The sequence below is a fragment of the Girardinichthys multiradiatus genome, chromosome 24 (genome assembly GCF_021462225.1).
Source record: "Girardinichthys multiradiatus isolate DD_20200921_A chromosome 24, DD_fGirMul_XY1, whole genome shotgun sequence".
NCBI classification, from domain to species: Eukaryota; Metazoa; Chordata; class Actinopteri; order Cyprinodontiformes; family Goodeidae; genus Girardinichthys; species Girardinichthys multiradiatus.
Window position 1 is genome coordinate 21695358 of NC_061816.1, and position 16327 is coordinate 21711684.

The window sequence follows — 16327 nt, forward strand, 5'->3', positions numbered from 1 at the left end:
GTCAAATTAAATCAGCTAGTGCCAAAACCTAAAACATTGCCTGGGTTGGGGGCCAAACAGCATTAAACTTTAAAAGTAAAAAAGACTTCATTACAGATAATAGTTGCTAGGCCATATAAGTCTGTTGTGGAGAGTGTGACCTCTTCTGCGATCATCTGCTGGGGTAGCAGCATCAGAGCCAGGGACTGAATACACTGTTGTACAACAACAGTGTATTCAGTCAGTGGCATCTTCAGATCTGCTGTAAGACAGACCACTACAGCAAATCCTTCCTGCCCACAGCCATCTGCATCTACAACGGCTCTTTGAGGAAACCTGCATAATATGAGCACCAACATTTAATTTCCCTTTGGGATTAATAACGTATTTTGAATTTAATTGAATTTGAATCTAGAGGTAAACTGAGGTAGGCTATTCTCTACATTTTCTAGGTTTTGGTGTTGTCTCAGGAATGGAGGAAAACTGTGCGGATTCCATGGATACCTTGCCTTCAGATAGATATAAGCTTCATCTGGATGTGTCCAGGTGCTCTATCCACGTCATACGCAAATGGATTTTAGATCATTGTTTTGTGCCTCACGGCGGCAAAGTGCCATGTGAATTCATTGTGCACCAGCAGCTACATTCCTCCTGCGTCCCTGTTTTGAGCCGCAAGTGGCTGTTGCAGTGCACTGTGGGAGATGCAGTGTAATATGTAACCGAACAGCCGGCGAATATCAGAGAATTAAAATTACCTCACAGGTGGAGATAAAGTTAAGCTTTCACCTATATGTATTTTTCTGCATGGAGTTTGCATGTTGTCCTCATGCATGCGTGGGTTCTTTCAGGGTACTCTGACTTCTGCCCACAGTTCAAGGTTTTTTTCAAGGTTATAGTCTCTTTCAAGGCGACTGTGGCTCAGTAGGAAGAGTAGTTGTCTTGCAATCAGAAGGTTGTGGGTTCAATTCCAGCCATATTCCTCCTGCCATATGTTGATTTGCCCCTGGGCAAGGCACTTAACCTCAAGTTGCCTACTGATCTGCGTATGAATGCGTGAGTGTTAGTGAGTGTGAATGTGGCTCTAGTGTAAAGTGCTTTGAGCGGTCTGTATGACTGGAAAAGTGCTATATAAGTTCAGTCCATTTACCATCTTTCAGACTCTAACCTTGAAAACTGGCTCAGAGTTTATCTGTTTTTTCTTTCTAGGTGAAACGACTAAAGGAGCTACATCCATTAACATATATTTTTCCTTCCCATAGAAAGTACTCCTGGATCAGTGCTTCTTTGTTCTCTTTGTGTCTCTGCTCTGTTCTCTCAAAGCCCCAGTCGGTCGTGGCAGATGGTCGCTCACACTGAGCCTGGTCCTGCTGGAGGTTTCTTCCTGTTGGAAGGGAGTTTTTCCTCTCCACTGTCGCTACATGCATGCTCAGTATGAGGGACTGCTGCAAAGTCAACACCAGTGACTGTCCACTGTCTCTACATGCTCATCCGGGAGGAGTGAATGCTGCAAGTAACTGACTGGATGCAATCTACTGGGTTTCCTTAGACAGAAAAACATTTTATCCAATTTGAATAAATAACTGAATCTGACTGCACTGTTCAGTGGTTAGGATTAATTGGAATGTATGTACCTGACTTTTGTGAAGTGCCTTGAGACGACATGTGTTGTGAATTGGCGCTATATAAATAAATTGAATTGAATTGAGTTCAAAAACATTCATGTTACACTAAAATCGTCTTGTGGTTCATTTGCCCTATTTCTCTCTGTGTTGGCCTGTGGTACATTGGCGATCTTGCCTAATGACTGTATCTATATAAATATACAGTATATGAGGATTATATAAATGATGATAAAATGAGGCCCTGCAATTTACTGGCGACCTGTCCAGGGTGTACCATGCCTCTGTCACGGTGTGACATTTTGGATTTTGGTGTCTTGTGAGGGTTTATTTTGTCTAGATGTTTCTATTTTGGATTTGCATCATGTTTATTTGTTTATTTTCCTCCATCTACCATCTCCTTGTGTGTATTGTGTTCCTCTAACTCTTAGTTCCTTTTGTTGTTGTTTCTTATTATTTTTTGTATTATTATTATTATTATTCACCCTTGGATTCTTATTTAGTATTTCTGCATTTAGTTATGGTTAGGTATTTGTTCTTATTCCAGCTTTAGTTATTGTTTACGTTTGTTTATTTTGTAATTTAGATTCTTATGGGCTCTTGTTTATTTCTTAGGTTATTGTTTTTGTTTCTATGTTTCCCTCTAGTTTCTGTTTACTTTAGTTCATAGTTATAGTTCTTTATTTCCTCCTCTGCTTTATGCTCTTGCGTAGTTTGTGTTTTCTGTTTGTTAATTCCTTTCACTCTTCCTGAGCCTTTGTATTTGTTTCACCTGTTCCTTCTGCTTCCCTGCCTCCTTGTCACACCTGTTCTCAGTTCCCTTGATTACCTGCCTTGGTCTTTCTGTTCATCGCTGGTTCCTTGTGTTTGTCATACCCCGTTCTCAATCCACGTAATTTGTGTTGAGTTTTTCCCATGTTCCTGCAGAACCTATCTTGTACGTTTTTTGGATCTGGACTTTTGTTTGTATCTGCAGTGCCTTGATTGGTTTTTTTTGATAACCTCTGGAAATAAAGCTGAAAACCTTTTACAACATGTTGCTGCCCAGCTCTTGTCTGCACTTTGGTCCGCCCGCAATCCACTTTATGACAGCCTCCTGCCCATGAGTGACTGACTGGGAAGTCCCCTTCTGGCGCTTGTAACATCTTAAACTAGTTGTAGACCGAGACCCTGTCTGAACCTTCCAGGAGTTCCCAGATCCATTTTCTATGTATACCCACAAGCACCATGACGCCAAACTATTTAGCTCCTCTGTAAACTCACATGCACGCTCACGTCCATCACACCGGAAGAGAGCGATGCTCTAGAAGTGCACACAGGACGCGCGACCTTTACTGAGAAATGGCTTCATCGTTCTTCATCTTCTAATGGGCCTCTGTAGCCTGACACAGACGTTGTAGTGAGGTAGATAATGTGCAGCCTGTCTGTAATTACAGACAAAAGTACATTAAGTTCGACAGATACATGTAAGCTTCTTGATGAGGGTGCCCATTTCAATTAAGAAGCATTAAATGAAACAAAAAACCTATGGGAGTTTCTCATTGTCAGACCCAAGGAGAATTAATACACTGCATAGGGCCATTTACCAGGGAGTAATTACTCCCTAATTAGCCATTAGTTATTCGATTACCCTTTTATCAGTTAGTCATGGTCAAAAGGCAGGAATAGCAGATAAGTCATCACCTTGGTTGGTAACAGATATAATTAACACACTGTAGCTCCCTTGGAGACAGCGAGAGTGTGCACTGAAGCAAACTGAAGGCATTCTGGCTTATTTCCTGTGTTTGATCGAAAAGAGAGATAAATCAGCAGGTCTTTTCATTCCTCCTGGGCTAAGCAGAAACAGGAGTGTGTACATTAAATGTTGCTGTCGTGCTTTGACTCATCGGTTTGCATATTTAGCTCCCAAATCTATGGCAATACCTCTAAAAATAAAATAAGAGTGTGCCGGTCAGCGAGAAGAAAAAGCACAGCGGTCACTCTTTGTTAACACACTGAATGGCTCTGTGATTGAGACACAATAAGAAATCGTGGAAAATATCCAGTGTGAAGATGGGTGATTAGATGGCTCGAAGGAACAGACCAGCCGAAGAAGCATGAATACTCCATGCCAAACTGCTTCTACCATTTATTACACATAATTACATTCTTAAATAAAAACGATTCACCGAACAGTTTCCTTGCATAGAGATATTACAATACCAATTTAAAAAAGGAATTATGAAACAAACCGGTAACAAAAATAAATCTTTCTCATTTTTCCATAATAAAGAACATTATCATACCCATACATCATAATATACAAATGATAAATTTGAAACACTTTGTACAGAGAAACAAACACAGAAGGACAACAGAGGCGAAAAACATGGGAAAGGATTGTAACAGGGAAAATGTAAGGAAAAGAGAGGGGAAGAAGTGATGAGTGTATGCTGGTAGAAAAAGGGGAGGTGTGTTTCATTTAAAATTCAGACCTGGTGAAAACGGAGGTGGTGTCACACATAGTAATGCATGTAACCCCCACATTTTCTGTTGTAAAAGCTAGAGCTGCAGTTTTGCATGAAAAAAAAATGGTGAAAATCATGAGGAATGAGCAGAATGTGTCTATATGTGCTTGTGAAAAGTGTTTACAGAGTGTCTGCATCGGCGTGTGGATATTGTGCTAGAAAAAGCTACTGTACAGGCTTTGCGATCATCATAGAGCATGGTTGTAAGGACTATAGACATGTAAAGAAAAACATCAGATATGAAAGTGATTTTTTTTTTCCTCGAAAGAAAAAAAGTCAGAGTGCAGAACACAAACAGACGAAGAACACACAGGCACGGCAGAACTGAAGCATTCATTAAGATGACACTGAATGTAAACGCATCCTCAGAGACGACATGAAAACTTTTTTTTCCAGAAAAAAACATTGACATTTTGAGACTCGAGTTTCGAAACTCCTGGAGAACAATTTTGTTTATGTCAGCTCCCCAAGAGGAGGAGGACTAACATTTTAGACCAGCTTGTTATTTAGAAATTTCAAGGTAAGTCAAGCAAACGAACATGAAACACCCTAAACGTACCTATTTGCAACATTCTTGACTTTCTTTGATGCAGAACAGTTTCACATATAAACACACAGATTCATTCAACAGGAGAGTATTGAACTTAAATACTGAAACACACACATAGAGCTGCCATCAGTTATAAGCAGTTACCTTAAAAAGGTAAAACTGCCACTCTTCACTACCTCTTTCATGTGCAGATGGAGAAAATTACAAAATGGCAAATCTGTTTGTCGACCAAATTTAAATAGTTATTGTCTTTACTTTCCTGGAAAAGCATTTTTGCACATATAATGCTTGGATTGCCTTAAGAGCTTCAAAATAATTTTACAAAAGTCTGCAGTGTTAATCTAAATCTCCAGAGTAAAATGTCACTTACATGGTTGTGGAATCGAAAAAAAAAAAATAATTCTAAAATTTCTTAGCTAAGACTAGGTGGGGCCAATCAGGGGTGTGACAATACATGTAACCCCGCCCACACTGAATCCACCCAAAATTCCCTAATGCAGCCAGGGGTAGTTGATTCTGACCTGTGTCAAATAAAATGTAAACCTTTGGCAAACCTTCAACTAGGCTTAAAAACTGATCAAATGTTTTTTTGGGCTGCTCTGTCAATCATTACAGAAAATGTTTTATGTCATGTTAAACAGCAGTTAATGTTTCTGTTAATATGAATAATTTTCTTTCATGAGACAGCAGTACTTTTTTGCTAACCATGCTAATGTTTGGACTCAAATTTGCTGCTACAGTTAGCATAAAAATGTTTTTTGTTGTAATCTGTAATATCTGAGTTGCACAACAGGGTCGATGTGTTCCATATGACCTGTCACAGGTCAACCATAAGAACTAGCAAGTTTTATTCTAGTGGAGTGCTGCTCCTGCTGTCCCCCACTTCTCAACCACTTGCTAACTCTGGTCATTCTATTGTCTTCTACTTCTAATTATATATATTGATCATTTAATAAATTTGTGGTCCTCGGGAGGTGCTCCAGGAGTATGGAATCGGGGGCCCTTTATTAGGGGCCATCCGGTCCCTGTACAAGCAGAGCAGGAGTTTGGTCCGCTTTGCCGGCACTAAGTCGGACCTGTTCCCGGTGCATTTTGGACTCCGGCAGGGCTGCCCTTTGTCGCCGGTCCTGTTCATAACTTTTATGGACAGGATTTCTAGACGCAGCCAAGGGACGGAGGGGCTCTGGTTTGGGGACCAGTGGATTTCGTCTCTTCTTTTTGCAGATGACGTGGTCCTGCTGGCCAAGGCTTACAGCATGCGGTGGGGCGGTTCGCTTCCAAGTGTGAAGCAGCTGAGATCAAGATCAGCTCCTCCAAGTCAGAGCCCATGGTACTTGCCCAGAAAAGGGTGGCTTGTCCTCTTCAGGTTGGAGGGGAGTTCCTGCCTCAAGTGGAGGAGTTCAAGTATCTCGGGGTCTTGTTCACGAGTGAGGGAAGAATGGAGCGGGAGATCGAAAGACGGATCGGTGCGGCTGCCGCAGTAATGGGGGCACTGTGCCGGTCCGTTGTGGCGAAGAGAGAGCTGAGCCGAAAAACGAAGCTCTTGATTTACCGGTTGGTCTACGTTCCTACCCTCACCTATGGGCATGAACTTTGGGTCATGACCAAAAGAACGAGATGCCGACACAAGCGGCTGAAATGAGCTTCCTCCGTAGGGTGGCCGGGCACTCCCTTAGAGACAGAGTGAGGAGCTCGGCCATCCGGGAGGAGCTTGGTGTAGAGCCACTGCTCCTCCATATCGAGAGGAGCCAGTTGAGGTGGCTTGGGCATCCATACCGGATGCCTCCTGGACGCCTTGCTCGGGAGGTGTTCCAGGCACATCCCACCGGGAGGAGGCCCAGGGGGTGACCCAGGACACGCTGGAGGGACTATGTCTCTCAGCTGGCCTGGGAATGCCTTGGGCTCCCCCTGGAGGAGCTGGAGGAGGTGTCTGGGGTGAGGGACGTCTGGGTGTCTCTGCTGAGTCTGCTGCCCCCACGACCTGGTCCCGAATAAAGCGGAAGATGACAAGTACGTCGAGTACGATAAATTTGTGGTGTTTTGTTTTACCTCTTTGAACAGCATTAGCTGTTTGTGCCAATCAGAATAATCTCATGGTATTAATGTAAAATTGTTGCTAACATCGCTGGTCTTTCTCTAGTTAATTTACAATAACAGCGCTTATTCTGGTTAGGCATTTTGTACACCAACTTGCAAACTCCACTCTTTGACTTTCTCCCTTCGTCAACTTCCGAATCCGTTTTGGTCATTACATAAATCACAATGAAATGGAAAGAAGACACCTCAGGCCTACATAGTACCTTTCCCCAAGTGCTTTGCAAACTATAAAATGCAAAATAAATAATTTGTTAATCAGTAATAAATAATGAATAAATTCTATGCTGTAACCTTTGTAGCATAAAGTATATGACTTATTTGAAATTAGTATGTTATTGATTCCAGCAAGATCAAACAGAAAGTTGTCTTTTATAACTTTCACCTAAAAACAAAGTCAAATTAGTTATTGGTACCATTTTTCAGCAAAGACGAAATAATATGTTCATCATAGTCAGACAAAGGAGCAAGACTTAACTTTTGATTCAAACTTTTGCTTGAATCATTAGTAAATAACGTAACTAGTAATGGCTGCTAGATATAAAATTTGTGCTTTAAGGCTCTCATTTTTCTTTGCCCCTTCAAAAGACCCAAGAATTTGGTTTTCTAGATTAAGATTGTGTGATTTATTTTAGATAAACCCCACCAAGACCTAAATCTGGAGCTTTAACTCAGGGGAAGACATTTTATTCTGGGGACATTTCCTTGAAGGAAATAAAATAGCAAAATCAAAGATAAATTGATATCCAAGCTGCTTGTGTGCAATTTTTTGTTTATCTCAAATGCATCTGTGAAGTTAAGACATCTAAGAATCGGATTTTTGTTGTTTCTGTTGACATGACAGAGGACACGTCACACAAGATAAATGGTAATTCCAGTTTTCTGATGTCAATGTCTGTCTCCTTGTGCATGGGGGTTTCACTCTGCTGCAGTTACATAAGCTGATGGGGCAGTTATCATTGCTGAATGAGCAGATTCACCCTCCCCTAACCCATTTTAGCCACCCACTGGAAATCTGTACTCATGCTGGTCCAAGAGAGCCAGTAAAATGTCAAAAGCTACCAGCTGTGACCAGCCAGTTTTTCCAAGTCCAGTCATTATTCCTTAATGTGAAAAAGAACAGAAACAGTGTCTAGTATGGTCTCACCCACCATTCTCAAGTGTTTTAATGGGTTTTGCAAAATGGCCAGGATTGCAACAGATACATTCACATTGATTTTCTCTGACAGGACCCAATTGTTTGATTGAATATGCCTTCCTAAGACTCAGTCTAGCGGGGGAAAATGTAAGCATTCTGACATACATGCTAGTGAGGAAGTAAGCAGAAATGGTCCTAGATATACATAGAGCCAGATTCACAGAGCTGTCCAATGCATTTAAAAAAATTTTTTTTTATTTGAAGTCAAGTCAGAGAGATGCTTAATTGGAAGAATTCTGCAGGAATGTGTGCTGTGCGCTGGATCGTCTCAGTCCAGTGGCTAGTTTGGTGCCAATCACTCTCAAAGCTCAAAGAGATCATTTCAGGCATCCGTTTTTTCTTTCCTTTTGGCTGCATCCATTTCATGTGAGTTCTTCGCTAGGTGTCTATTTAAAATAGTCTTTGTCAAACAAGTAACAGGATCTTCTTAGAAACAAAATAGCCTTTAAATACATAGTGAACTTGTTTGTGTTCGGTGTGCTATCGCAGTTGGCTAGCGGCTTGAACTTGTGCTCAAGTGGCATGTGAAAGCCAGCGTTTCATTTGGACGTTGGAACATTTTTTACAAAAAGTTGGAAAGAGTCAATTGTGCAACTGTTTTTGACAACAACTGATAAGATCTCAAGAAGAAACACACTCTTAGAAAGCTGCCTTACATCTCTCAAGATGCTCAGTTTAATCTGACATTCCCAGAGTAGAGAAGTCTGTTTCAGTAGATGTTGATCTTGGGAGTAAGTCAGTGCAACAAAATGACCACACATCGGTGCAACACGATCCAGTTTATAAGTCTTTGAGGACTCCAACCAGTTGAAGCCAGTGCTTCAATGCCATCAAAGCAGGATATGTCAATGGGTCCATTTGGGAGTTGCCCAGCTTGTCAGACGAAAAACTACAAGGTGATTCTAAAGGCTGTGGCAGGTTTGACAGAATGAAAACGGACTACAGTTCAAGATGTGTTTTTTCTGAATCCGTGAGTTTCTGAAGAGCAGGAATGTTGAAAAAGTGTGACTGTACAATTGTCTTGTGGAACAATGCTGCTTAATGTTTTGGATGGTTGTCAATGAGGGACCACTCGGGGATGATGAAAATAATGAGCTGCCAATGAAGAGTGCCAGATATAATCGCTTGTCCTCTACCATCCCCTTTAAAAACACATACAAAGGGTGGGATTTCTATCCTTCAGGACTAAAATGCTGTTGCCAATGGCATTGGTGATTCCATATAAATGGACCAAAAGGTTTGAGCTCAGACTGACAAAGCCACTCTGGAGTAGTTGGTTTCTGCATATGGTCAGACCCCTATCTGGTCCTCCTTTATCTGATTAAATCTGGTGCGTTTCAAGTCCATTAATCTCTCTCCTTCTTCTTCATTTTCAGCTGTTGATAGTCCATCTCCTTCTTTCACTTCCCCGTTCTTCCACTCCCGTAGACGTCTTACAAACTCCTCAGATGTGCCTCTTCATGTGCAGCGCCAAGTGATCCGACCGCGAGAAGCACCTGCAGCCGAAAAAGGAGATAGAAAAAAAAAATAAAACAGAGAACAGCTTGTTAGCTCGTTACCAAAGCAAGAGGAAGAAGTTTGTTTTGTAGACTGAACTAAATGTTGCTGTTAGCTAGTGAGTGCTGAGCCGCTAATGCACACGCAATTAGTATATGTGTAACTAATTCATAATCAGCGTTTTCAGCAGAACTCCTAATGACTTCAGCTGTGCCATGAATAACTAGAGAGCCTGCAGATGGATCTGTTGAAACAGTGTTGGGAGGAAGAGGAGAAGAGGGGAATAAAAAGCAGCATGCAAAACATGTGCTGTAAAACGACAGCTAAATTAGATGACTCGAAGCCTCTCATCTAAAAACCAGTCTTGTGGAATTGCTGGGGCGTTGCTGCACAGTGAAAAATGAAATTGCTCTTGTCTTTTGTTATCAGTGAGGGGTTTTTGAAAAATGTTTGCGAAAATGAGGATTTCAAGCTGATTGCCACAAACTGACATAATAAATGCTTTCAAGCTGGCTTATTCCATGCCTGCTTCCACACACACATTTATGCAGCCTTTATCAGAGCCTTTGTTTTTTTCATATGCATGTCTGGATAAACTATGGTTCTGCTGAGAGCTTCTAGAGGAAAACAACTGCTCCATTCCCATAAGAAGTGCTTTCCAAAAGAGAGGGTCGCTTTGTAAGAGATAACAGAGTTGTTTGCTTTGGTAATTTGTGTGTAAGAAACATCTGAGAGGAAGGGTTGTTTTAAGGTGAATTTATTATTTTATTTGCATAACCCCTTCCACCTGTCCCTTCATTTTAAGACATGTGGGGTACCCCTTTCAAGAAGCCAGCACATTATTAGCCGTCACTGATTCCTCTAAGGTGAAAGATCACAGAGATTTTCACATGTAGTTTTTTCATACAATGTCTCATGTTTTTGATGGCAAGTCCAAGTCAAATTTTAAGGAGAAGTTTCAAATCTTTTGCCAGAAGTCTAAGTCAATCTCAGGCATTTCACTCCAAGCCCAAGTTAGATGTCAAGTCTATAATGACTGAACTTATCATTCTCACATTGAATGCCTGGCTCAAAGTTTCATTCTCTGACAAAAAAAAAAAAATCTGATCTAATGGTCCCTGAGGGTTTCTAACATTTTTCTCATGACAAGGAAATCCCACTGGGTATGTTTTCTACGTGGCACAGTTTTTACCATCCTTATCTGGGAGCTTTTGTCAAGAATGGAACCATTGAGATTCTTCCACAGGGAAGGTCAAACTGCGGCTGGCTATGTGGAGTTCTTGCAGTGGACATCCCTCTGGCCTGGAGGCCTTCATCTGTGCAGTGATGTCTGGCTCTTTCAACAGGGTGCTGCAGTTCACTTCTAATAGAATAATTCCCCTCTTTTAGACAATCTTATATGTTCACCTGATGTGAATCCAATTAAAACATTTGAGGATGACAAAAAGGTAGGTTTACAACAACCCACCTTTGTGAAACCATCTTCATCACATGGAGCAATGCTCCAACCAGTCTACTGGTTATGTTAAACATGAAAAATCAGCATTAAATGGAAGAGGTGGCCTCATGTTTCACTTTTCAGACACCTATATATTCCCATGGAGTAAACAGCACACCTTGGGATATATGACCAAAACAAGTCACATGGCATCGTTGGACATGTTTTGAACATCACGTGACAAAAACCCTGATATTGAACTGTATGGAAGGCAAGGCCAATGACCCATGTGTCCTTAATAGCCCAATTAATGACCCTAACAGCCCTATTAGTGTGATTATTCAGACTACAGATTATAAAAGTCTTACTTCTAACCTATGTGCAGAAGTGAAGAAGCCTTTTTGATGGGAGGTAAAGCAGCTACAGGAAACAAGGGAAGAGGTCGGGTTGCCTTCTACTTAAGCACTTAGGATATTCATGTCCTAAATGATTGGGTAGCTACACCTGCAAACCTCAGCTAATGGAAATAGGGTGCAATATCCAATCTTTGCAAAATAAACTAATTATGCATGTGCATTTTTGTAATTATCTATGTCCATAATTCATCAAAACACTTGACTTCCAAAACAAACAAACTCTTATCAAACGATTGCATACAGTGGTATGAAATGGTTTGTTTACAGCTACGAAGCCAGAGGAGTTTGGGAAAACTGGTAGCACATGGGTTAGCTTTGCAAAGGGGCCAACTAATTTGTCCTCTTTCTACACTGTACCCCCCTCCCATACTAGCATAAACAAGCTAAATGTAGTGGCTAGGTGGCAGGGGGAAAGGGGTGAAAATGCATTTAGTGTAAATATAAATAAATATGGCTGAACTGAATAAGTCTCAGAAAATAAAGACAGAAGAAAATGTGAAATTATGTTCCAGGAGTTATATTTGTTTACTTATTATATAAATATATAATCTTCACAATGAAATATGTAAAAACAAACTAAATTACTACAAGATAAAAGTTTAAAGGGATATATAAAACATCTTATCTACATGTCTGCAACTGTTGATTAATTAAGACGGGACCTTTTTCTTTTCGGTGGAAAGGACGAGTCCCCATGTCATATGTCTTACTGTCCTACTTTCATGTGTGTGTACCCATACACTCTAGTGGAATGAAGAAAGTGCTACGAAGACTTTCATCTGTGGTTTTGTGTGTCTTTAGGAGTGTGTGTGTGATTGTGTGTTCATATACTCTGGGAGACAGATGGCTAAGTATGAGTCACGACTTGGGGGCACAACACCAGCTGGCACATCGTGGGTGTGTCTCACCCCGCAACACCCCTTCAATCCTCAATCTTCCCCTGGACTTTTTTGGTCTCCACTGTTTCCCTTTTTCTTTAATCTCAGCAGGGGGCATGTGTTGGTATGGGTCTTTAGCCTGGAAGGGCTGGACACCTTCTGACACATGACAGAGGTGGGCCCAAATTAGTGATGTGCCTGCAGGGGGGGTCTGGCGGTGGGGAGGGATACTGTACTTACAGTCCATCCAGCTGGGACCTGATTTAGTTGAGGCTGTCTGGCCTGCTGTTCATTAACACGCACTCAAAGACCCCCCAATCTTATCGACATTAGGGAAAGTACCCCAGGTGAGAAGGGATTTCTTTTTTGTCCTTTTATAATGAACCCATGCATGATTCAAGAGGTCCCATATTCAGTAACTTCCTCTATTGTGTTCAATTTCCACACTGTCACAGTACTTTAAAGCACACATACAGTACTTTGTTTAAGCCACATTTGACAAATGGATGACATCTTTATTAATTTCAATCCTTATGAATAACTAAAGATTGTTGCATATGATTTACAGAAAGATAAACCTGGAACTATGCTGCAAAAAACATGATGAAAATAAATTATTTATTAAGAAACTTTGTGACAGGAAAAAGTTCAAATAAAATAAAAAGAAAATTACAATAAAAACACAATTTGTTAATACTAATATTGCTATGCAATAAAAATTTACATACATTTATACAAAAGCTTTAACAATCAAATTTTCTTTTTAAAGAAAGAAATAAAGTCAAAATTTAAATGTATAGAATGCAAACACACACTTCTTTAATATTAAACATTTTTATCTATTAATTGCTTATTTTGTAGTGTTTTGAAATTACTTTATAATAATTATTTTATAAAATTTTTTTTTGTTCATTTAAATTAGAATGTCTCCTTTTTTGTTACCACCTCAACCAAAGTTGAGTTCTTGCTAAAAATGTTCCATGTCAGCTAAAACTTTCAGTCAATAATCATTTACGACCCAAATTTTGAGTACATTTTAAGTAACCTTTTACTGAAATCTTACAAACCATGTTTTTATTGTCTAACACATTTAAAATGACTTTCTCACTCTAGTTACTGAGCTGGTTTGCTTGAACCTCATATGCATGGATTTTGGAGAAGCCAAATGACAGACATAAAATGTGGGTTAAAACAATGATATTTTGGTAATTAAAGGCTACAAAATTTATATTCCACTTTTATTTGTCTAACATAATTGGAATCCAGAGCATCTCATTGCAAAGTCAGTGAAAAACCCCTCTCTTTGTCTTCAAAAGATTTTTTTCAGGTTTGGTGAGAGAGGTTTACCATCAGGTGCTCACTGGGAACACCTGGGCCCAATATTTCCAGACTATAGCACACAGCTGCTCTTGGCAACTCTGGCTGGCTGCCTTCTTAACATCAGCCAGCTCTGTGAATATGCTGTTGTTTATTTTCGGTATAAGTTCGATGTGTTATGGTTTTAACATAGTTCTTTATGTTAAACCAAATTTTCTGATTGCTACATTAGCATCTCCTTTGTTGTCATTCTTACAAGATAAGATGGGAGCTCATCTGGGATTTGAACTATTAACCTCTCACAAGCTCTTGCTTTTTTTTTCTTACCATTGCCTGGCTCACAAACCAATTTTGGGCAAATTGCAAGTTACAAACTTTTATGCAATTGAGATTAGTTGGATATTTTCGGTTAGGTAAAACAGCAAATTAGAGGTAATGTTTGATTATTTCTTTTGTGCAGTCAGTGATACTTGGACCAAAAATGTACGACCAAGAGTTTGTCCTACATGGGCCAAACCAAGGCTTTAACCTGGATTTTCCTTTAAGATGGCATTATAATTTTCCTAAAATTTCCTTTTTGTATTAGACATTGGATAAATGTATTGATCATAGAGAAAGACCCAAGGTCATTCATTCAAATATGATATCCCTGATATCTTGGTTACTTTTCTGTTGTCTCGACTATAATCAGAAACCTTTTGTTTGTTTTTTGAATTATCGAGAAAGCTATTTCAATAGCCAAGATGGCAAATCAGTTTGCTAGCGCAACTGTCCAAATTTTTTATTCAAGAAGGAACTCATTTTATTGTGATTTTAAAATAGTTTCCAGCTCTTACAATTAGATAAACTTTTGAGCCTCTGTGTTTTCCTATGTGTCTTTCCTAGATGGGGCGATTGACAGAGCTATTGCTGTCAAATAACTATGTATTAGGCATTTTAAATTTTTTTTCCAACGAAAGTACTCCTGGCTCATTGCTTCTGCTTAGATGTATTTCTTTCCCTGATGAAGTCATTGGTCGAGGTAATGCTCCCATTAACTATGTGTACTCTTTTTGTTTTTCTTCCATATGGAAAATACTCCTAGAACAGTGTGTCTATGATTAGGTGGCTCTGTCTTGGAAGACGATTGACAGATCTATTGCTGCCATTAACCGTTTTATCTGTTTTGCTCATTCCATAGAAAGTATTTTAGGCTCAGAGCTTCTCTATTTAGCTGTGTCTTCCTAGACCTTAAGAAACCCTTTGCTGCTTTAATTGCTTCTGTGTTTAGTTGTGTCTCATTCCAGCTCAAATGCATTGGCCATCATTATCTGTTTAATGTCTTTATTTCTCTTGTGTAGTCTTGGCATAGTTTGTCTATGTTTGGATGTATCTTTCTGGTGAGAAAACAGGTTCCATGGAAAGTACAGCTGGTCCAATGCTTCCATATTTCTTCTGTCTGCTTCCTGTTTCCTCAATACCCAGGTGCTCATGACAGATGTCCTTATTGAACCTGATTCTGCTTAAGGTTTCTTCCTGTCAAAAGGGAGTTGTTCTCCAATGTTGGCACATTTTTGCTTAAGGATGAGGGATTGCTGCAAAGTCAATCACTCAATGCAATTAGCTGGGCTTCCTTATCAAATGGCATTACATGTTTAAATGCATTTAAGTGTAATATGTTATAATTTGGATTGAATTGGACTGTAGGCAACTGGATCTAAATCTGATTTAACTGAAAATATTTGGGTTGGTTTGAACTGACTTAGGACCAAATAGGATTTGGTTTTATTGGATTTAAATATTACATTTTTATCTTGTAAAGAGCATTAACACAGCATTTGCTGTTTATTAGGACAGTTAAAATAAAATGACTGAAACTGCAACTTTTCTAAGTAAAAATAACATAATATTATTAGCTTGTTGTCTGTTATCTTGAAATAATGATGTTAAAACACATTTTCAAGCAAGGCTTCTTTCTGCTTTAGTAATGACAGCCAATTCTGATCAAGAACATCTTTCTAAATCAAAGAATTTAAAAACATTTTTGAATAATTCTATAAAGACTCCACTTACAGTCCCAAAACTGTGGATTAATATGTCAGAGACTTTAGTGTGACAGCACTAATTGATTCCACACCAGTTTTGTGCCTTTGTTCCAATCTGAGAGCAGCCTCCATATCAAGGCTACATCCAGCATTATTGTACAGCACCAGGCTAAATGTAAGCAGAGCAAGCACCCTTTGGATTCTGCCTGAAAGACTTAGCAGGTTGCAAAGAAGCATGCATTAGTAATCCTGCCAGCATGGTTTTAAAATAACGGCAGGAAAACGGGTGAAAAAAATCAGACTGTGTGAAAGGAGGGAGAGTTGTGTTTTGACAGACCTGTCACAGTGGTTGCACTTAAAAGGCTTGGCACCGGTGTGTTTGCGATAGTGCCTCGTCAGCTCATCGCTCCTGGCGAATCGCCACTCGCAGCCCTCCCATGAGCACTTGTACGGCTTCTCACCTGGAGCATGAAAGTAAGAAAAAAACACATGAGCACTACTTTTATCACCCATGATATTCTTATTTAGTCCGTACTCTTATGAAACAAAGCTGGAAATATCAGGTATTTTTGAGGTAAATATACTGAGCGCAAAAAGTAAGGACTTTTATGTTTGGTAGATTTTTCTCTTTATTGTAAAAATACTTCTTGGGCATAAACGGCAAACCGTTATTTATTTCATAAATGGTGCCACATTTGTAAAGAAAATGTATGTGTGGGTTTAGCTGAAGAGTTAAAAATCTTTTTAAAAAAACTAGCAGACTCCTCTCTGCCAATGCCCAACAGCTTTTGGTGGAAGTAGTGTGATGGT

General features: G+C 39.7%; 1 protein-coding gene across 1 annotated transcript in view; it reads right to left on the reverse strand.

Moving 5' to 3' along the window:
- Positions 1-7882: 7882 nt before the first annotated feature.
- klf7a (Kruppel-like factor 7a) overlaps positions 7883-16327 on the reverse strand; it is a 46154-nt gene continuing 37709 nt past the window's right edge. Inside the window, exons 3-4 of the mRNA XM_047354895.1 lie at positions 15855-15978; positions 7883-9443 (exon numbers count right to left, since the gene is read on the reverse strand). Of these exons, the coding sequence (XP_047210851.1) occupies positions 9392-9443; positions 15855-15978 (176 nt within the window). The 3' untranslated portion in view covers positions 7883-9391. The remainder of the gene's footprint in view (positions 9444-15854; positions 15979-16327) is intronic.